The sequence below is a fragment of the Lepidochelys kempii genome, chromosome 10, assembly GCF_965140285.1.
Source record: "Lepidochelys kempii isolate rLepKem1 chromosome 10, rLepKem1.hap1, whole genome shotgun sequence".
Classification (NCBI taxonomy): Eukaryota; Metazoa; Chordata; order Testudines; family Cheloniidae; genus Lepidochelys; species Lepidochelys kempii.
Window position 1 is genome coordinate 60,601,551 of NC_136389.1, and position 23,630 is coordinate 60,625,180.

Here is a 23,630-nt window from a genome sequence, read left to right on the forward strand (position 1 = left end):
AGCAGCTTTCACTAACTTGGCTTGTATCACCGCCATGACTCTTGGCCTTCAATAATAAAGGGGGCAGAAGGGTACACACTTTCCCATATGTGGCCTCAACTGTGTGTTATACCGTGCTTCTTCCAGGCAGGGTGCAAAGGGCCTTCCCCACATGTCTTGTTCAGACAGTGGCAGCGCACAACTGCAGTTCTTGCTCTCATCTGCTGGGCTGGATTCAAAGGGGAAACCAGGCAGTGAAAGCTGCCAGTCCCATGAGATGTCCATTCTACCTATTGCACAGAAGTGTTAACTATTTTTACCACCATTACCCATGAATTCTTGTTTCTTCGGGGTTTATTGTTTCCTTGATACGTGTTCATGCATCTCATTTTTACAATAGTATCAGAGGACTTCAGAGGGTGGGGGTGGAGGTGTTGTGTTGTATTGAAGATGCATGATATTCTGAATAGGTTTTTGTTTTTTTACTGCTATCACAGGTGACACACACACAAACCCTGACACTATTAACTTTGAACTACTTCCATTTAACTCCTGCTTTTGTGCCCTCCCCTTTTGTTCCTACAAATTTCTCTAAGCCTTGCTCTGATGAAATTCAGCTTCTTACTTTTCCTTGGTTTGGTCTTATTTTAACAAGAGTTATGAAACTAACTGTTGTCCCCGGCCTCTTCCTGCAGCCTCTACATTTCTGATGGTGTCCCCTGGCTTTCTCAAAATGATATCAAGGACTTCTAGTTTCCCTTCTTATCCTCTTATGTAAGATTGGAGTCATATACCACATCCGCAAAGCTATTGCCTAACTGACTGCTTCCATGCCTTTTTTTCTGGGAAGTTTGGGGGAGGAGGATAGAGTTGTAAGGCAGCTAATTTCTCTCACAATAAAGAACTTTTCTGTGAAGCTAGTTTGATGCCTGCTAGTTCCTGCTCTTCATTTTGACCATTCTTTTGGGAAATTCTGCAATTCTGGGCTAAATAAGCTGATAGTGGATGCAGATGCCACAGGATACATTCACGTGGGATACATGTGGTATCGCTATTTGTGAACTGAAGCCCTACAACTGGCTTAACGGGGACAGACCCTTGCACCCACAGTGAACTCCCCTGAAATCAATGGGGCTCTGCATGGGCACAATTTCAGCCTGCATATAGTTAGTCAGGGGCTAACGGTTTAATATTTCCCTTGCTTCTTGAAGAATCTGATTCCTTCTATTCCCTTTTTAGAGTGGAAGCTAAAAATGTGCACACAGCAATCAAATGCCAAATAAGCGGATGCACATACTGAGAGTATCCAAATTGGAAGGAATTGGAAATAGTGCGGAACAATTACCTCATAACTGTCTGATACTTTGTTAGTGGTAAGACCAAGGTACCATTAAGTTCTGCTTAATTCATGGCAATAATGGCTGTAAAAAGCAAACCAGGTATTAGATTTTATTAGGAAGGGACTATAGAGTGACACTAAGAATATTCTAGTGTTATATAAACTCATGACATGCCTTCACCCTGAGGTACTATGTTTGGTTCTAGCTACTCAGGGGGTGAGGAAGCAGGGGGAAACAGAGTATAAACAGAAGGGTATTGTCAGTGATTAGAGGCATTTGAAGGCTTCCATGTGAGGAGAGAGTTAAAAACATTAGAACTATGGTTTAGAGAGGAGACACATAAGAGATGGTATGATATAAATGTATAAAACAAATGCTATATAGGAAAGCAGTCAGGTGCACTTAGTTTCTCCCTTGTCTTGCGTTGAGAGGGGGTCATGCAATGGAATTTAAAAGCTACACATTTTAAAACTGTTACTCTAGCAGTTTCTCTAGCTGAAATAAGAAATTGAAAAGTGATATCAAGGTTCATACTTCAGGAGATAGCTCAACCACTAACTGTCAAGTTCCAGGAAGAAAATTTCATAATCGTGTTGTAGAACTGTTATGGGGGTTTTACATCTTCCTTGGAGTATCTGGCACTGGCCACTGTTGAAGACAGAGTACAGTAAGTATGCAGTTCCGGTGTCAGTCAGACAATGCGCAGTAGTCTGCTTTTTAAGCTAATGTTAGTACTTTTGCTTTTATGCCTAAGTCCCATTTTTCAAAAATGAAAGGCAATAAGACTTTGGGTTTATCTACAGTGTGTCCTAGTCTGCACTAGCTTGGGAGTAAATTCTAGTGCATGCCAGCAGGGTCCATGCAGGCCAGTTAGTGTGCAACATACCAGTGCAGATTAGAAGTTCCCTAGTGGGTGTTAACATAGTACTTTTTGAAATGAGACTATATTAACTCTCACAAGGGAGCTTTTTGGAGTCGACACAGGCCAGTTTGTGTACGTTATATTAGTGCACACTGGAATTCATGCCCCACTGGGGCAGACTAAGATATTATGTAGACAGGCCCTTAGGCTCTTAAGGGCCAAAGTCATTTTTGAAAGTGGAACATAGGGTATGTCTAATTGCAGTCGGTGGTTTGGTTTGCAGCTCATGTCAGCATTCCTGTGATAGCTTTAGTTTAGCTAGCTCACTAATGATAGCAGGGAGTATGGAGCAGCACAAGCTTCAGCACGGACTGTGCAAACTGACCCAGAATGCTGGGTACATACTCACATTCCTTGCCTGGGTCTGTGCTGCTATCTTTTGCCCTATTAGATAGATTAAGACTAGTGCAGGTATGTCTACATGAGGTGCAGTCACACGATTGCGGTGTAAGTCTCCTAAGTCACTTCGACATTTTTGAAAATTTTACCCTATATGAAAAAACCCACCATTAATTCTTGTTTATATCTATTGTCTAATAGATAAAAACACTTCTCACTAAGGAAAGTCTATCTTGTCCTTTCCGCACAATGCTCCATCAGCACAAAGTAATTCAGAAGGTTTAATATGGAGAAGTTCTGCTAGGTCTACTTCATCTAACCCTTTCTTTCCCCAGATTACTTGGGTTAAGGAAAGATTTAATAGTTCACATCAAGAATATCTACAAGTGACATCATTTCTCTGCTTACCTGGTGAGCGTTAAAGGCTGTTCACTCATTGGATTTGATAAAGTAGTCATGGTGGGGGTAAATCAATAGTTAGATGAGAAACTGAAGTTCTCTAGGGAAAAACCTCAGGTACTGCAGGTGTTAAGTGATTCAGTAGCTTGTATGGTTTCCATGAGTACTGAACCAGTGCCCCACTATGGTGTTAAGAAACACTGCAAGTGACATGCCATCTTTCAGCTGGACAATAAGACTTTACTCTTAACCCCTTGTGATTATTAAAAATCACCAGCCAGTTTTGCCATAATACTAACCCTAGGGTCGTGGATAAATAAATTCCAGGTTCTACCTGTCTAAATTCCCCGTGTAATTTCTATTGGCTGTAGTGTCTTTCATTTCCTGTCCTAATCTTTGTATCATTAAATATTTTCTGTTTCACTTTAGAGAGATGGCTGTGGAGGGTGAAGTGATTCCTATAGAGTATTTCTAAATCAATTTAGTTGAGTGGCACTATTTTTGTGTGTCAATTTAAGTATGTGCCTAAGTGTTTGCAGGACTGGAGGCTCAAGAATTGTTAAGCAGTTTTAGGATCCATTTGGCTGACAGCTGCCGTATGTGCAAAATCATGTCATTTTATTTTTAAAGTGTTGAATGGGGAGTCATGTGTAATTCCCCGTTAGCTAGTTGGCAAATATCTAACGTTGACCTACTTAGCAAGGACCAAGGTTCCAAATGAGGCTTTATTCAGAGGGTCACACTGCTAAAAAGCTGGCATGGAGGGAGGCCGCTCTGAACTTTTTACCCAGGCTATGAGAAAAGGTTGTGGGCAGTCCACTATAACATCAAAGAATGAAGATACTCTGATTTTCTCACTATATCAGTTGGTTAAATGTGGGTTCTTGGGGGTCCCCCTTCTATAAGGGCATTTCCATCACAACAAACCAGGTCAGTTATAACTACTACTGTAGTCATGTAGTGCGAAGTTGTTGTACACAATGAATTGAAGACAAACTAGCTTGCATGTCCACCATGTTTAAAAACCTGTGTAACTGCATTGCTCTTCAGTACACGATTTCACCCTTAAGCCAAGCTTTTCAGGGCACTCAGTGGGCAAACATTTTACACTGGGGCATTGGGCCTTAGAAACTAGGGTCTGTGATAACTGCAGGATAATTTTTCTTTGAAAGAAACAGGAATTCAGTCTTCAGAAGAAGTGAAGCCACCATTCATATCTCTTGAAAGTGGCTCTGAAATGTGGGATTCCATCTTCATTTTGCCTAGAGCTTAGTTGAATATTTTCCATCAACATTTTTCTTCAGAAAATGCCCTTTCAAAAAACTTAGAACTGTTTTTTTTATTAAAAATATTCATCAGAGGGAAGTATTTTTATTGAGGGATTAGCTCTAATGGTCCATGATTTCTATATCAAATTTACAGAGCTTACAAGTAAAAAGATGATAGTTGCTATTGTTCCTAACCGACCTTGGGCAGTTTGGGATCTGAGTCAGCCGGAGTTTGTTCCTTCATGCTCCTCATCACTAGCAATACAGGCTCTGGAGGCTAAATTCTGCCCTCATAGTTACATCTGTGCAATTCTGTTTAAAGCCCCATTGATGGGCAGTGGGGGCACAAATGTCAGCGGGCAAACTGAAAAGAGTGGAGATGCACAGGTGTCCCTGCAGGTCTAATTTGGTCTTCAGAATCTGCATTATTGATGGTGATGCCTGAAAGAACCCAGCTTGATTCCCAGATCCCAATGATGACTTTGCAGGGATGGTAGCTGGAGGGGAAAAAATCTTTCAGTCAGTAAACTGAGCAAATTCAGTATAGATTGAGCAAGAGACAATAAAAATGGAAGCCCATATGGAGTTGCTTTTCAGAGCAGAGCTACGCATTGGGATTTCTTGGATATCAGCATTTTCTAGGACTTAAATATCAGTAGATTTGTGGCAGACTATATTTTTGGTAGCTTTGCTCAAATGAGTACTTGTCAGCAATAGATCCCTATCATGTACCTACATGGTAGTGCCTTTTGATTATACTGCAGTCTATTTCCTACCATATCCTCTTGGTATGATATGCCAATGTCAATCGTACACTTTCCCAAGAAATATACCCCCTTTTCTTTCCCACAATCACTTCTTTCTTCTCTGGCTTGCCTTCTGCTACCTGGATTATAGAGAGAATATGCACACCTCACAGAAGCCTGTCTCCCACCTCCCTGACCTAGTCCCCAATGAATCTACCCCCTATGCTACTAGAATTAATTTCTTGCTGAATACAGAAGGCAAGGTACGTGGCAAGGTTTAATAAAGATGCATCCTTGTTTGTCAGACATGGCTCCTTTCTTTGGTTGTAAGCTCTTCTTGAAAATTTTATGTCGCTTCTGGAAACATAGAATCATAGAATATCAGGGTTGGAAGGGACCTCAGGAGGTCATCTAGTCCAACCCCCTGCTCAAAGCAGGACCAATCCCCAACTAAATCACCCCAGCCAGGGCTTTGTCAAGCCTGACCTTAAAAACTTCTAAGGAAGGAGATTCCACTACCTCCCTAGGTAACGCATTCCAGTGTTTCACCACCCTCCTAGTGAAAAAGTTTTTCCTAATATCCAACCTAAACCTCCCGCACTGCAACTTGAGACCATTACTCCTTGTTCTGTCATCTGCTACCACTGAGAACAGTCTAGATCCATCCTCTTTGGAACCCCCTTTCAGGTAGTTGAAAGCAGCTATCACATCCCTCCTCATTCTTCTCTTCCGCAGACTAAACAATCCCAGTTCCCTCAGCCTCTCCTCATAAGTCATGTGTTCCAGTCCCCTAATCATTTTTGTTGCCCTCCGCTGGATGTTTTCCAATTTTTCCACATCCTTCTTGTAGTGTGGGGCCCAAAACTGGACACACTGCTCCAGATGAGGCCTCACCAGTGTTGAATAGAGGGGAACGATCACGTCCCTTGATCTGCTGGCAATGCCCCTACTTATACATCCCAAAATGCCCCTGTATCTGACTCTAACTTGTGAAATAGCAAACAAAGAACAGGATGGCTGTCACATGACCTTTTAAAATTATAGTTGCCATATAACTTAATTACATAGGCCTGTTCTCTGTTATCTGGCAAATTCTAATTAGCTTGTCTCTTTAAACATCTGTCTGTGTGAAAATTAATGAAATTTAGTCAATGCATTTCTTGTTGGCTGCCCTTGCTAGCAGAGATATGGAGGTGATGACTGACATTTACATATAAAATTTTCTTTTTTTCTTGGTGTGGGGAGAGGTGCAAGTTTCACTTGCCATATTTTCTTAGAGGATGTATGGCCTTTGCTTTGCTATGAGAGCTGGTGTTGAGAGGAAAGGAGAGAAAACAAGCCCTCTCCTTCAATCTCCAGGAGTCTCAAAGTTCTAGATTACACATAGCTTCTCTTTTTGAAATTTTAGAGTGGTATAAATGGTATTGGCATATGTTGTTTCAGTCAGCAAATGTGCTTTCGAGGTTTCGGCCAACGAGTCACTTCCATTATTACCAAATCTTGCTCAGTTTCTTTAGAAATAAATGCTCCTGTCAGACCCACCCAAACCTCTTCTGTGTATTCAGCCCTATATACAGGGGAGAAACACAGATAATAAATTAAAACTAACACTAGAGAGCAGAGATTGCTGCCATATTGGCCTCCTCTAAGACAAGGGGATGCAAAGTCGAAAAACATATGAAGATCATTATGCCTTTTAAAATGTTGCTTGACTGTGATCAGTATACTATATCCTTTGTATATTTATATATAGTGATATTGTTTCTAACAGGCAATTAAATATTAAGATTTATTATAATACACACGAGGTCTCACTACCATTTTTATTTGCTCCCGGGTGGGATATATACAGATCTTTTCTTAAAGTGCTGTTTCCATTTAGAAAACAAATGGGACATTGTAAGTGTGTAGCTGTTCCCCTGCACTGCTGCCAGCCAGCACCGTCTTTACACATACAGACATGAGGCACACCTTTTTATCTATAAATAGTCACTGACAAATGCAAACAGGTGACACGCAGGCTGCTCGGCTGTGTGCTAAACAGGTGGAGCTAGAAAACTACTCCCGCTAGGAATAATAAGTATCTCCGATTAGACCAGCAAATTTCTTGAACAGAGTGGAGGTAAGTTTTATATACAATTTTTTGGGGTATAAAATTGTGTTTAACATAGTAGAGGACAGTCTGATTAAGAGCAGGTGTACAGATAGTAGTTTAAAATGCATGTGTCTGTGCCTTCATATATTTTAACTACCAGTTCCATGATTAGTCTGCTCTTCTTTTGAGCTTCACCCTTATTGCTGTAAGCCACTCTGGTTTGAAGCCCCCCGCCCCCAATCAGTAGCTACATGTTTTTAGTAAAAACATGAAGTAGCTGTTTGTGTACAGAGAGCATGTTGCGTTGTAAAGGGGAAAATCCTGTATGCCAAGATTATTTCCTTAACTTATCCTCAAACAAAGCTTCCCTACTCTTGAATGCTTTGTCACACAGCAGCATCATGGTATTGTTTATAACCAAATGTACCCTAGGTGAAACGTGACCATGTAAAGCTGATAGAAGCCTATTAATGTAAAACCACCTTAAACTAATGTGAATAGACTCATTTATCAGGAGCAGTACTTGCCTCAAGAAACATGTAGCCTTTCCTATTGGCAGAGAAATAAGTAGTAGAGTAGGCATAATTATTTGGAGATGCCACAGACATGGCCACATTGAAATAGATAATAATACGATCATACCAGCAGTGCAACCTGCCAATGGAGCTTCCCAGATTTTCATATTCTCTGTCCATCCCAGTGTTTTACTATGAAGTATCAAATGCAACCACAACACAAGAGGATCATAAAAAGAGAAGAGTTGGCTAGAGTGCTTGCTGTGTAACCTGTTCCTTTGGTAACTTACAGTTCTCAGCAAAAAGGAGTTGCTCTTGTATTTCCTACTCTTAGAAATAATGTTGAGGAAGTCCCTTCTAAAACTATTTTGGACCTCCTGCTGGGTTCTAATTATATCCAGCTCCCTCCTAGATTTCTTATGCCTTCCTTTAGGGCATATGAATGTGACCGGAAGGGACTGAAAAGTGTGCTGCAGTGCTGAGAGCTTTGATTAAAAAAAACATGTGAATGAAGGAGTTATACCAACTCCTAACTCTTAGATTATAGGTCTTCTGTTTTTTAATTGATTTTAACATCCACAATTCTTTTTCCCCCTTTTGACCTCTTCCCAAAAGATGAACACAGGCTGAATTATTGTCTCTAATTTGCATTTATATAGAACTTTTAATCCTGACAGATCCCAAAGAGCTTTACAAGCTGTGTGCATATGGTAACACTAAAATGAGGGCATCTTTAGGATAGAGAGTAGCAACTGACGCAGAGCAATGCATAACATACAGAAGTGGGTAGGGAATTTTTGCCAAAGGATCCAGGCAAACCCCAATTTATGGAAGTTCCATGGGATTTTTAATGTCCAGCCTGAGCAGACAAGAATTTTGTTTTGAAAGCAAATGGCAAAGAAATCGGTTTTATTACCTGGAAGAATGAGGGACTGAACTTGCCTATCTAGGGTCTGATCTGGTGATTACAGAGAGCTGGGTGAAATCCTGGCCCCACTAAAGCCTATGGGTGTTTTCCCGTTAATTCACTGGGGGCAGGATTTCATCCTCTGTGTATTTTAAATCTATGACTTTGGGCACCAAACCATCACTTTCATTTGTCCCATCTCCACCTTTTTTCCATTAATGGGTAAAGATTTATATACATGTAATACATATTTTTTTTTAAAATAACAAACACTGCCTATTGTATAAAAGAAAATAAACCTCAATAAAAAGTATCAGGTTTTGTTTTGTTTTTTTAACTCCTTGAAGGATTTTGCTATTTAACACAGTGTGTCAATTTATATAGTAGAAATGTGGAGGCTTCTAGGTTCCTGGAATGTAAGCCTTGTAAGGCGGAAGGTGGAGAACACTTTTTAAATATTTGTACAGGGAGGAGGACAGGGCTGGGACTGACTGAAAATAACTCTTGCTTCTCTTCAGGGTTAGGTTCATGCTTTCACAGTAAACACATCCTGGAAATATTTGAATACTGGGTTTATCTTGTAGGGTGAGAGGTGGGAGTGATATGAACTTTAACTTGACCGAGGAAGAACTTTTCCTTGTCAAGGATTGATTAGAATGTATTTTTCTTTTATTTCATGTTAAGGACTCTTGGCCCTGTTCCCAGCCATTTGGAAATTGTTAATTACAAGCTATATGGTGAATTAAAGCAGGGGTAAAAAGCAGTCTGTATTGTGCGGCAGCTTATCCAAACAGATATTCTGCAAATTCCTCTATTGGAAGGTGTATATGTTTAATCTTGTGCTAGCTCTGTCCTTTGCTCAGTGGAGGGCGGTAGCTATTTACAGTAAGTTTTAGCAAACTATACAAAGTGAGATGAAGTATAATAGTTTTCCACATTTCCAAACGTGCTGCTGCTGCCAATACTTCGCACTTCTGTTGCATCTGTCTTCTGAGGTCCTTATACACACGTACTTTTCTCACAACAGCAGTCTGTTAGGAGTAAAGGGTAGCATTACTACTAGTCTTACTTTAGTGCACACCAGCAGGGTCCATATGGGCCAGTCAGTGCACAACACACCAATGCACATTAGAATTTACACCTCTCTAGTGCAGACTAACGCAGCATGTGGATAAGCCCCCAGAGAGGGGTGACTTGTCTTTGTAACACACTAGTCCCAAATTGCACTTGTTGAGTATCTAAGCATTTTTAAAATACTAGTAATTTTAGAGATTTATGCACAACAGAATGTATATTTAAAAAGAGGGAAAGTTTACAAAAGCCTGCAAGGTAGCTTGGCAGAAGATGTGGAAGCATTAATTTAATCACAAACTAAACATTAGGAAGGAGTCATAGTCAATCTGAAGATTTTAAAAAATGTTAGGGTTATAGCAATCATGTTATTAGCATAGAGGGTAGGTGAATGTGTTTCTGGAGTGTCAAGTCTGCACACACAGCATAGAAATCATCCTGCTAGTTCTGAATGTCTCGTCTCATCTCTTGAGGGCTTAATGTCATGACCACATTTTATCATGTTTTAAAACTTGAGTGTGGAAAGTTGATTTAGCTGACCCAAAGCTGACCATGACTTTGTGCTGAGTGTAGAAGTGGAGAATTTGTATCAGCTGTTCATCAGCCCTGACGCCAGCAGGATTCCATCATGAGTAGCTGAAATGATGCAGAACAGGAGTCATGCTTGGGGAAAATTTTCAATGGCACAAATGACAGCTGGGCACCAAACTCCAGTTAAAAGTCAGTGGCCATGAAGCACCTACCTGCCACTTGTGCCTTTGAAAAATCTTCTCTCTTGTCTGCACTGACTAGCATCATGGGGTCTGCACCGTGTTGGCTAACCAAACTTATCACGGTCATGTTCTGTTTACAAAATAAAATTTTGCAACAAAGCCAAAGCCTCAGAGATAGTTACATTCCTACCTTAGGGGTGGTGATTGACACCCACACACTAGAGGTCTGGAGTTTGTTCCAAACCTCAAGTTGTGCAGTAGAGACTAAGGACTGAATTTGATGCTATGCTATTGAGGACAGTTGTAGTGTGAAGAATGTAGTTGAAATACTATGGACTTAATGAAGTGATTAGCCTTACAGCTTTGTATAGTTTGAGCAGTAAATAGTATTACAGTTCTAATAATATTATTTGCAGCCCAAATTTCACATTTTGCAAGAAGAATGTATTTCATTTTATGGTCTCTCTTTTTTCATATTTTGATACCTTTTCTCCCCTGGTAATTGGTAATTTTTTGTGCTAGATTTCTATTGGTTTTGGAAGAGCTACTCGGGTTTCTTTTTAGATGTTTTCCTTTAAAAGCTGCGTAAGGCAGCAAGATACTGCTTTTGGGGAAGGAGAGATCAGTAGCTATTCTCAAACAGGAAACTACTAGAGCACAATCCCCATATGGCTTTTTCACATACACTGAATTTTCCCTGGAATTGACGTGGTTGGTTTAGGACTTGCTTTGTACAGTCTAGGCATTTTGAAACACCTAATTTTTCACTTCAAATTTTAAATCTTATCCTTTTTTTTCTTTTAAAATCCGCAAAGGGGGTAAGACTAGAAATTTTAAATTTCTATAGTAGTGTCAAGCAGTGTATTCAAACACCTAGGTTTAGTGGTTGGTAAAACTATTCAAACTATCATCAATAAATTACAAAAATACCTGAAAATTGTCTATTTTATTACAAACTCAAAAATGGTCTTTTTTTCCATGAAAACTTGCTCAGATATGTTTTTAAGTGGAAAAACAGGCTGTTTTGGAGGGAAAAATAGCTTTGCATAAGAAACATAGGCAGTCACATTCATTTGCATGTATTCCATGTGAAAATACTAATTCTTCAAAATTTTGCGTAAAGTGAAATCTTGGAAAATAAAAGTTTTGATGATAGGCAGTTCTAGTGTTTTGGTTTTGTTTAGCTGGCTATTTTCTGTGTTGTAATGTCCACATGTGCCTTTCAAAGAACACCATATTTTTCAAGGGATCTCAAACTAGCTTCTAAAATTGCACCCACGGCGGGGGAAGGGGATTTTTTGTTGTTGCTTTTCTTTTAATCCAAGTTTTTGTGCACACATGAACCTGGATTTGCCAGTTACACTCTCGTATCCTTGTTTTCATACAAGAAGGTAGATATAGAGAATTTGGGGTTCAGTTTCAGGTGGCATTTGAAAATTTGACCATGCATGTACAATTTAAGTCCCAAATTAGTTTTAAAGGCCTAGTACAGATACCATATCATAGAATATCAGGGTTGGAAGGGACCTCAGGAGGTCATCTAGTCCAACCCCCTGCTCAAAGCAGGACCAATCCCCAATTTTTACCCCAGATCCCTAAATGGCCCCCTCAAGGATTGAACTCACAACCCTGGGTTTAGCAGGCCAATGCTCAAACCACTGAGCTATCCCTCCCCCCAGTTGTACATAAAGGGCATTTTTTAAGTAGGTTGAATGTAACTGTGACCCAACATAGTGAATGAGGCTAACAGTGTTCCCATCATGCCTTTTATAAAAAAGGTAGTGAGGTTTATAAAAAGGGTAGTGAGGTTTTATATTAATTGTGGACTTCTGCATCAAGAACATAGATGGAAAGTGTTGGAGAGACTGTTTGGATTATCTGTCTTCAATGACTAATGAAGAAAATGAACTCTTTAAGCAACACTTAAGTTGAGAGGATAGGTCAGTCTTCTTAGATCATCCAGAGGAGCATCTCCTGAAACTCCTGCCAAATTCATTTTGCATAAGACATGGAGCACTTCTTGTTAAGCGGTTTTTAAAAGAACCTGGTATGTATGGTGCATTCACCCCCCCATCTCCCCAAAATGTGCAATATAGTTTGATTACTGCAGTACAGTGCCTTTTTTTTGAATTGCTGCTTGTGGTAGGCAAAGTGGAGAGAATAAAATAGATTCTTCAGTATTCCAAATCTAGTATGCTCTGGTGAACTAGTATACTAGTTCACTAGTTCAGCAGGATACTGCAGATGTATTTATATAACTGCTGCAACTTTCAGATACGGATGTAAATAGTTCTGTGACTAATGCTGTGTACATGGTTTTCCAGATTACTTTAATTCTGTACTTAGTTGCTTTTTGCTTTTTTATAAAAAGTAAAAATTTTATTTCCTCCTTCTTTTGTTTTTAATAAATGATGATCTGTAGCAACTCTTATTGTGGAGGACCATCCTGCATTCACTTGTACCTTCCATTGACCGGCAGGGAGTTTATCCGGGACAGCTGATTTCTCTCTTTATTGAACAAAGTGAGCCTGATTTTTCTCTCACTTACATTGGTGTATATCAAGAGTAATTCAGTCAGAGCCACTGGAGTTGCACAGAGTGTAAAACTGGGGTGAGAGTAGATTGGCCCTTGGCTTCTTCTGATATTGAGTTCGAATCAGTTCTGTTGTAGTTAGGCACTGAGGTCAGTAGATTTGTGTCCCTTGAGGTCAGTAGATTTGTGTCCCTTGAGGTCAGAGCTGAATTTGGCTTCAGCCTTTCAAAATGTTAAGCTTGACCTTCCGCTCCATCATTGCCCTTTAGTGGAGTTACACCAGAATAAAACCAGTGTAAAGGAGGGCAAAATCAGGCCCATTCTTCTTCTCTTTATTTTAAAGAAGTAAGTTGCAAACAAGTTTTTGTGGAGACTTAGAATTAACAAACGTATGTATTCAGAATACTGCCATTTTCTTTGTGTAATGAAATGAGAGAAGTGTTCTTTTGTTTTGCTTTGTAAAGGTGGTCTACAAAGATCTCACTATGTCTGATGGAGACTATGATTACCTCATAAAATTCCTAGCACTTGGTGACTCTGGAGTAGGAAAGACCAGCATCCTTTACCAGTACACAGATGGCAAATTTAATTCCAGATTTATCACAACAGTGGGTATTGACTTTCGGGAAAAGAGAGTGGTAAGTTGCAGCAACTCTGTGAGCTATTTTGAATGTACAATTATTTAAAAAAAAAAATCTAGCCATCAGCTGCATAAAAATTACTGTTTTAAAACCTGATAGTCACTGCATAGTCGAGCATATATCATGGGCACAGAATACCTTCTTGTCTCTCTAGGAACTGCAGATAAAACAAAGGCTGTTTCTGTGAGGTCCACAAAATAATTATTTTGTTACTCCCTTCTGCAGAAGCAGTTAACTAATAAACCAAATTCAGTGAGCTGTACTGATAGCAACGGATGATGCTATGGCATTCAGACCATTCCCTGTAAATTGAACTGCCATTCTCATCGGTAGACTTTCCACAAGGGAAGGCCTGCAGAACTGGCCCCAATTGAGGATGTATTGACATAAATTTCTTTATAAGCCAAAGTGGCTAGTAAACTAAGACAACCGTGTTAATTTTTTGCACCACTGAAAAATACATGGTAGGGCAGTGGTGAATAATTAATACTTTCTAAATGAAAGGGGCAGCGCTTGTAGGACGCCTATGTTTTCCAAACTCCTAAGCATCCGAGGTCAAAATGTGAAAACTAAAAGCTACTCTAATACATATATTTAACAAGGTCTCGATTTTAAATGCAACAAAGTTTGAATGGATATCTACAGGATTTCCTCCTTTTAATCGCTTTTTAGAGAAAATCTGTGATCCATCCTGAATATTCTAAAGCCATTTTTTATAAAATTGGAAAACTTTAGTTGCTGAAATTTTATCTGAAGTGAGGATCCTGTCAATAAATATTGTAAACAATTCATGCCATAATATTACTATACCAACAGGGCATCCAGTACAGAAAATAATCTGGCATTGGGTGTTGGATCTGGGCCCTGATTACCTGGGAAACCCATTCTCCCATTGTCTTCAAAGAATTCAGGAGGTGGCTCTTGAATTATCTAAAATGTGTGGGAAACGTTATTTTTGATTTGAGGCAATGGAGAACCGCATTGATTACCATACCACTGCAACGCTGCTCCCTGCCGCACTTACACGTTCATAGTTGGCACCACGCCCATCTTGTTAGCATACGGGTACAGGGGTTTCAGATGACTTTCAGCAGAGTCACTTTACCTGGGCTACTCACCCCACACTCAACATGTATGAGTACCAAGGGGTTTTCTTGGTGCAGAATGTTCTTGTTCAGACTTGCTGCTTATTGGTGAGTAATTGTTCTAATGGAGGAACCAAAACAAAATTATCAAAACGAATAACTGTCTCTTGCTTGGAAAATAAACTTGATGGTTTTGCTTTGATATGCCTGTCTGACACTGTGTGACAATTATCCTGTGACACATTCTGTGCCAATGATATTGCCTGTATATCCATAACCCTAAGATTAAAGAAGTTCAGTAATACCAATAGGAAAAGGAGAGGACAACCAAAACTGAAAATGTCTTCTAGACAATGACTTGAAACACTATTTCCATTTGATGCTCTTCATATTCAACAGATGTCTTTTTATTTATATTCACCTGCTAAATAATATGGTAAGATCTACACTAGATTCTTCTTAGCAACCTTGTGACAGTTAAACAGAAGTCATTATCTCTACAGTCATATTCTGTTTTGCTGACGTAGTTCTGTTAATGGAACAAATATATTGCCACATTACATTATCTGATTGTGCTTTTATAATTGTTTCAATTTGAACAGAATGAAACGGTAATAGTAAAACTAAAAAGAATCAAGCCTGCCTAATGCAAATCATAACTACATTGAATTTCTCTTTAGCTCTTCTTAGGTTATTGGAAACATTTTCTCTTGTCTCATTTGATGCTTTTCTTTTCTTAAACATTTTACTAGAGGGCAGGATCAAAGCGGGCACCTACAACTCAGCTTTATAAGGCAAAGAGATGGTGTCTGTCTGTAGTGTTGATTCTTAGATCAACAGTGCATTAGATTGTTATTGGCATCAAGACTGATTAAAGTATTATACTTTAAACGGCAGTTTTTTGCAATGCTGTTGAGAGTGGACTGCTGACACTTCTATCTTGAAAAATTGTCTCGTTACAGATGTATAGATCCAACGGGCCAGATGGCATTAGTGGCAGAGGACAGAGGATACATCTGCAACTGTGGGACACTGCAGGGCAGGAAAGGTGTGGCCTTTATATGAAGCAAATGTGACTGTGCTCACTAAACTATTAACTGAACTCAAGTGCACGAATTCTCCTGTTATCTGTTGCATTTTATGAGCATGCCTCCTAGATGAATCAAAATGTGCCCTTATTCTGATGTTAACAGCAATGTGATCACAATTTCCCTGGGGCGGGGGTGAGGGGTGGGTGGGTTGTTCTTACCTATAATCTTTTTTTGTTGTTTTTCTAGCTTCTCTTTCTCATCTGGCTATATAATCTATTTTCTTAATTTATCTTCTTGTTCTTTCATTCATTCTTCTGAAGATATTAAGACTCAGTGGAAGCCATACACATGAGGTCAGAATGTGGGTTCTGCCAGAAGTCTGCAGTGCATATTTGGTTATAGCTACTTGCACTCTGTTTAGGCTTTCATTAGCTCTTGTAGGCAGCTAGAAGTGGCTTTAATTTATTTGAATGGTAACTATTGAGGATGATACATATATTATGCTGTGCTAGCAAATTTATATCTAGCACTGTATCTCCAACCATTTGCCCTCTTTCAAGACCAAAGCCAGTAGCTATCTGTGGGTCACATCCTGCAGTCTTTACCAGTTCTTAGGTAGGCAAACCCTCCATTGTCTTTGATGTGGACGTAGAGATGCAGGATTCATCCCTTCCTTTGTAAAGATCAGGTAGATGGCTGGTGAGAGTCACTTTCTAATGTTCTATCCTGCATGGAATCCAGTTTTTGTCCTGAATATTGTCGGCAGTTTCTCTTCATATAGAAAGTAAAAGTTGTGCATATTCTTCACATGTCCTATTTGTGTTTCAAAAGGCTTTAATATCGCCACATTTTTGGTCTGACAATGTTTTAAAATATTGTCAAATTTTAAATGCACAGTCATGAATTTCAACATGATTTGACAGGTTTCAGAGTAGCAGCCGTGTTAGTCTGTATTCGCAAAAAGAAAAGGAGTACTTGTGGCACCTTAGAGACTAACCAATTTATTTGAGCATAAGCTTTCGTGAGCTACAGCTCAATTCATCGGATTTAATTTGAATTTCACTTTGAATTAGATGCTTTTTTCAAGTTGATCAAAATGTGCTGTGTAATGTAAGGCTTGATCCAAAGCGTACAGAAATTGATAGGAGTCTTTCCACTAACGTCACTGGACTTGGATCTGGCCTATAGTAACTTAATTGGTTCAGGCCTTATGTCAGCAGAAATCAGACCTGACTAGTGGTGGTTCTAGTACAATTAAATTTTAGATTACCTCATTTGTCTGCCTATTTTATAGTATGATCATTTTTCAAAATAATTGACTCATCAGCTATACCTTATGAAAGGGAAACCAGCTACAGCTATGCTTTGTATTTCTAGGTTTCGTAGCTTGACAACAGCTTTCTTCAGAGATGCTATGGGCTTTCTTCTCCTCTTCGATCTGACAAATGAGCAAAGCTTTCTCAATGTCAGAAACTGGATAAGTATGTCACTTCTTTAATTGTATGTCACTGTTTTTCCTGTGCTGCATTTAGAAATATGGAGCTCCACAAAGGGGTTAGGGCCAAAAATATATGACTTAAAGCTTTCTAGAAAGGAACAAAATGGAAATCTGCATAAAATAGCTGTGAGTGAATCTGGTTTCCAACACTGTATCTGAAGCCTTGGCTTTCTTAACTGGCTTGCTGCACTCACAAAACCTCAGTCAGGCTGGTTTCGTGCCCCTGATGTTCGTAATGCAATGTGAAATTGGGTGATGTTTAGTAATTAAATTTGAAATCAGCCAACTTTAAACTCAGTCCTGATTCTTTTGATTGAGAGCTTGTCACCACTAAACACCTGGGAGTTTTGTTCTGGAGTTTGTTATGGAAGAGACAGGAAGCACTTGCCTAACTGTTAATGCAACAGGAACAGGGAAGTACTCACTTTCCCATTGCCAGCAGCTCACTGGAAAAGCGCATAGGCAGATCCTTCATCCTTAGACTGTGGGTTCACAATCTAGCACTCAAGGGATTTTGAGGCACATCTGCTTCAGTGATTGGCTGGCAATGGGTGCAGGCATGTTACCCAGCTCCACTCCACTGAACCGTAGCAAGAGGTTTGGTGCATTTTGTCCCCTAATCAGAGCCATTAGTATCGGGGAGGGGTAATGGGCAATACTGGATGATGTCCCCTACTGGCTGATGGGGTGGAACATTGTGCTTAACATAAAATCTGCACATCCATAAAACCAGTTTGCATGAATTGTTATTGAAAAGAGGCACGTGTACAGAATATCGAAAACCATCCATGGCTACTGGTCTATGGTAACGTCCTTTCCTCCGTATATCATAAAAACTCCGTTCTCCAGTACTGTAATTGAAGACCTTTGAGAGTGTTATGGAAAATCTTAACAAATATTGTGCCCTTGACTTCAGTGGAATTGCCGTTTGAATGGATTTGGCTCGTTCCATGTATTTTCTGTATTGTCCTGCTTTTTAAATATTAGGCATGTTTGGACTGAAGTAGGATTTTTGTTTGAGATAATCTGCTTGTCTTTCAACTGATGTCAAAACACTCTGGCATCACAACTGATTGTGGAGATGAGTGTCCCAAAGTGGAGTAATGACTTCACATGGAGAGAAGGGTGGTCTGGGGTCCTAGCACTCGGGAGACTAGGCTGAGTTCCCTGCTCTGCCACAGACTTCCTGGGTGACCTTTGGCAAATTGTGTCCGAGTTTCCCATCTGTAAAATGGGGATAAAAGCACTTCCCTACTTCACTGGGGTGTTGTGAATGTAAATACGTTAGGGATTTTAAGCTCTTGAATCATATAGTAATGGGGGTCTTATAAACATCTAAGATAGAGTAAGCAGCAGGACCAGATGAACTTATAAGCAGCAAAGATTCCACTGGGGTGCAAATATCGCAACTGCTTTTAATAAAATATTTTAAAAAAAAAAAGGTTGGGGAAGAAAACGGGTGAGAAATTGGCCCCAAACTTATTTTTCTCATGTCTGAGAATTACTTCCCCAAGTTCTCCATTTCCCTTTTTAAAAGGTATTCATGTTCTAAGTGAACATTATACATAACAGAATAAGATAAGTCCTGCTTTTGCTGTTTGTTTTGCTGTTAGGCCAGCTACAAATGCATGCGTATTGTGAAAACCCTGATATTGTATTATGTGGAAACAAAAGTGATATGGAAGACCAGAGAATGGTGAAAGAAGAGGAGGCAAAGGAACTTGCGGAAAAATATGGGCAAGTATCATCTTCTTGTGGTTAAAACAAAACTAAATGTGTTTTTTGAAAGGTCTATGATGTTGCTTCGTGTATTGGAAAGCTCTTGTTAGAATGGTCATCTTGGAACACCCCAGGGACCTGTTTGATCTCGTATCCTGTCTCTGACAGAGGCAATTGCCACACGCTTTAAGCAAAGATATGCACTTTATTGCGCAGTACTGCAGCATGAGGGAGGTATCTTTGTGCCCCTCTGCCCTTGCAGTAGAAAACAAAGTAAACACCTCTCCAGAACTTGATGGAGAATACATTTCATTTATGAGGAGATGAAGCTACGCAGAATCCTAGAAATGGCTATAAGGCTGGAAGGGACCTCAAGAGATCATCTGGTCCATTCTCTCTCCCCCCCCCCTCCCGCCCCATGATGAGGCAGGATTAAGTATACCCTGACAGGCATACATTTAAGCTGTCCTTAAAAACCTCCAACCTCTCTAGGTAACTTGTTCCAACACTTAAACTTTCAAACTCTAAGGATAGTTTTCCTAATATCTAATCTAAATCTCTCTTGCTGCAAATTAAGCTAGTTAATTGTGTCCTACCCTCAGTGAACATGAAGAACAGTTGATCACTGTCCTATTCAGAACAGTCTTGTCTACATATTTGAAGACTGTTATCATATCCCCTCTCAGCCTTCTCTTTTCTAGACTAAACATGCACAGTTCTTTCAATCGTTTCTCATAGTTCCAACCTCTTTTAGTTCCAAACCATGTTTTCTAAACCTCTTATCGTTTTTGTTATCCTCTCTGGACTCTCCAATTTAGCCACGTCTTTTTTAAAAGTGTAGTGCCCAAGACTGGACACAATAGTCCAGCCAATGCCTCACCAGTGCTGAGTAGAGCAGAACAATTAACTGCTGTTAGTACACCTCAGAATGACACTTGCCCTGTTGACTTGTATTCAGTGTATGATTCATTATAATCCCCACGTCCTTTTCTGCAGTACTGCTGCCTAGCCAGTTATTCCCCATTTTGTGATTGTACATTTGATTTGTTTCTTTGTCAGTGCAGCACTGTGCACTTGTCTTTAATTTAATCCTATGGATTTTAGACCAATTCTCTGATTTATCAAGATCATTTTGAATCCTAATCCTGCCCTCCATAGTGCTTGCAGTCTTTCCCAGCTTGATTTCATTTTCAGTTTTTTGAAGTCTACTCTCCTTTGTCATCCAAGTCATTAATGAAAATATTGAATAGTACCGGATGCAAGACAGACCCCTGTGGGACCCCTCTAGATACACCCTCTCAGTTTGACAGTGAACCATTGATAACTAAGGCTAAAATTTAGTCAAGGGTATTTTTAGTAAAAGTCATAGACAGGTCATTCATGGGGCAATGAACAAAAAATCATGGCCCTGTGACCTGTCCATGACATGTACTATATACTCCTGACTAAATCTAGGGTGTTCTGGGGCGCTCTGGGGGCACCGCTGGTGCCAGGACTGCTGCCGTTGCTGGAGGGGGGGCAGTGGAGCTGGCCCTAGGGCCCTAGCTGCTCCAATGGCCCTGGGGTCAGGCACGGGGCAGGCCGCAGAAGTTCCAGAGGTCCCGGAAAGTCACAGAATCTGACCTCCATGACAGACTTGCAGCTTTATTGATAACTACTCTTTGAGTGTTGTCTTTCAACCAGTTGTGCATCCACCTTACAGTAATGCATTTAGACCATATTTCCCAAGTTTACTTATGAAAATGTCATATGGGCAGAGGTGAAAATAAGTTGGTCCGGTATAGTGTACTGGTAAGAAAGCCGGTACACAGCCAACCGCGCTGGCAGGACTGCTGATGGTGGGGTGGGGCAAAAGGAGCAGCTGCCCCAGGGCCTGGCAATTTAAAAGGGCTCGGGACTTCCAGCAGCAGCCACAGCCCCGGGCCCTTTAAATCGCCGCTCGAGCCCTGGGACTCCTGGCTGCTGCCGCTGCTACCCCAGGGCTCCAACAGTGATTTAAAGGGCCTGGGGCTCCAGCTGCTGCCGCAGTATCAGCTGGAGCTCCAGGCGGTGCGGGCTGGGCAGTGCTGAAGGGCTGGTTGCAGGAGTCTGGCCCCAGCCCCCACCCCCCCCCCCCCGTTCCACCTGAGGCCCCACCCCTTCTGGGGGCCAGAGCCGCCTCCCCACCTTGCCCAGGACCCCAGCCGCCCTGCGTACCGGTAAGTCCATTAAATTTCACCCCTGCATATGGGACGGTGTCAAAAGCCAAAATCATGATTAATACTACCCTGTAGTATTTAGTATGACTACAGTAGGCAGAGAACCTAATTTCCTTGTGCAGTGAAACCCGAGAGTATCGTTTAGTCAGATTTGTTCATCACATTAAATTCTGGAAGAAACTGGAGGCAGTACTAAGCAGTGGCACTCTTATTTTTAAGTTAAGCTTAGCCTCACAAATTGTCAACCCTGTTTATTAAGGAGGGACAGAGCAAAATGGGGTTTAGTGCAATAATCCTTCCTTCCTTTTTCCTCCTCCAACTTACATGCTTGTGTAATGCTATTTGTGGGGCACTAACCTCAAACCAGCATCGTTTTGTAACATGTACCTTTATAAAAAGGAATGGAAATTTGGGAAATGTGAAGCAGTAGATGATGTGTGTGCATATCGAAATCTTTTTGCATGCCACTTCATACGTTGATATTACTTGCAGAAGGTGAAATGTCTGTTAATCTTGTGGTCAAAATACCAACTTGATCAATTTGGGAATCAAAAACTAGAAGGCTGATTCATAGATCAGATTTGACTCTGTGAGCTGCTCTATGGTTCTCAGTCCTTATAAGTGGATGAGGAAAGTTACTACTAATAGAGATGTTCTTACATCTTCAAAAGATGGGGTAGAAAAGGGGAGCGACCCTTCCTCACTGAGTGAGCTGTTGCTGCTGCTAACCATTCTGGATACTACTGAAAATTTCCCCCCATGCCTGTTACAAGTAAATGTTGCATTTAGAGTGGGACAGTCACTAGGAGACTGATTAGTCCATTATTAAATATTTAACGCTTAGCATTTTAACAGCATTAACTAAACCTCACAAATTAAGAGAAAAGAAAAGGAGTTCTTGTGGCACCTTAGAGACTAACCAATTTATTTGAGCATAAGCTTTCGTGAGCTACAGCTCACTTCATTGGAGTGAGCTACAGCTCATGAAAGCTTATGCTCAAATAAATTGGTTAGTCTCTAAGGTGCCACAAGTACTCCTTTTCCTTTTGCGAGTACAGACTAACATAGCTGCTACTCTGAAACCTGAAATTAAGAGAAGACAAGCAAGAATTATCTGCATTTTACAGATGGTGGTGACCTATTAAGGCTACCATGCATGGCAGCAGGAGAGGAGATTTTAAAAATTCCACCTATGATTTATCTCTGTAAATTTGTGCCTAAATAAATAATAGGGCTCTCCCTCTACTAATCCAACAGGTTCCTTTGCCTATGATTGCCCAGTTACCTTTGTGTCTCTCAGAAATCCAGACTTTCATTTCTCTTTAATTGTATAAACAGAAGCATAATTGTATCAACCAAAGGATTCAGGTGAAAGTCATTTGAAGCTTTTCATTCTTACAGTCTCCACCCTTGCATTCCTGACCTTCAGCTACGTTAGCTATTTCTTCACCTAATGAGAATGGAAGATTTACACAGTATGACAGAAGCATGTAGGTTGCTCAGCAGCGGGCCCAAGAGACAGTTCCTTGAGGCTCCAAAATCTCTTTAACTAAAAGGATTTCCCCTCTCATGAAATGTGTTGGTAAAACGTTACCTCAATGATGTGATCTTTAATGGCTTAAAACTTTTTTATCGGTATAAGAAAAGGAAGAAATGCTTCTGTATTTAACGGAAGGGCCCGTAATTCTGTCGTTTGTTTCAGCTCCATGACGAATTACTGAGTCTTTCTTAATCATCTGCAGAAGGATCCAGCATTTCCTCCTAACACTTTCATGTTTAACACATAGCCCAACAGTCCAGTGCTTTGCAGTGTGTGTATTCAATGAACCTCTCCCCAGTTTTTTGGACCTAGCACCCAGGATACTGCTAAAATCCACTTTTGGCACATGAGGGAAAGAGAGAGAGCAAGAGTGCTAGTTTGAGACTTACTGCTCTAGTTATGATCAGCTCTCATCTCCATTTTAAAATGTTACTGTGTTTGTTCACAAACATGTTCGATCAAATTAGCTGACAGGAAGCTGAATGCAACTGAGCAGACAGTGTAAACCAGGACAGACCGTAATCAAACTTTACTGGGACCAGCGGAAGGCTGCTGATTTCCTGTCAAAAGGGAGATAAGAGAGAGAAGGGTGGATGTTAGAGGCAAATTGGGTACAAGTTCAGGTTCCTCTTGCTCTCTCGGCCTGCGTGATAGCCCGCTACTTTGGGGACAGTGGCTGAAACAAACCTTTTATATTAGGGGCTTTAACGGGCCAGGACAGATTTTGCAATAATATACTGCATAATACATATGCTCTGCCCTGGTGGGCCAAGTCCCTTGCTTGACTAACCACTCTTCTATCCCATTCGCAGTATACTTTTGAACTAGGCAGCTGGGTTAGACATGATTCATTCTCAAGCCCCCTCCAAGCATACAAATAATAAGCCTGTGTTTGTTTCTGCTTCATCAGGAAAGGCATTCTAGGAACAGAGACTGTGTTTTTTATCACCACCAAGTATAGTGCCTGTGAATAGAGGTCCACATGTTCTTTTCAGATCCAGACCAGAAAAGACATCTTGGGAAATAGCTCTTGGGGAAAAATATTCTCTGCTCCTGCAACTGCATTTCATCTGGTCATTTCCTTTACTGTG

The 23,630-nt window shown here is 40.5% G+C and overlaps 1 protein-coding gene across 9 annotated transcripts in view; it reads left to right on the forward strand.

Annotated features, from left to right (window-relative positions):
- RAB27A (RAB27A, member RAS oncogene family) overlaps window positions 1-23,630 on the forward strand; it is a 72,981-nt gene that overhangs the window by 43,170 nt on the left and 6,181 nt on the right. For 7 of the 9 annotated variants that reach the window (XM_073303825.2, XM_073303817.1, XM_073303815.1 and 4 more), the window contains 4 exons: window positions 13,292-13,465; window positions 15,516-15,601; window positions 16,962-17,065; window positions 18,696-18,819. In XM_073303825.2, the coding sequence (XP_073159926.1) occupies window positions 13,313-13,465; window positions 15,516-15,601; window positions 16,962-17,065; window positions 18,696-18,819 (467 nt within the window). In that variant the 5' untranslated portion in view covers window positions 13,292-13,312. Of the gene's footprint in view, window positions 1-7,053; window positions 7,116-12,716; window positions 12,817-13,291; window positions 13,466-15,515; window positions 15,602-16,961; window positions 17,066-18,695; window positions 18,820-23,630 lie in introns of those variants that run through there. The other 2 variants (XM_073303816.1, XM_073303820.1) reach the window with 2 other exon arrangements.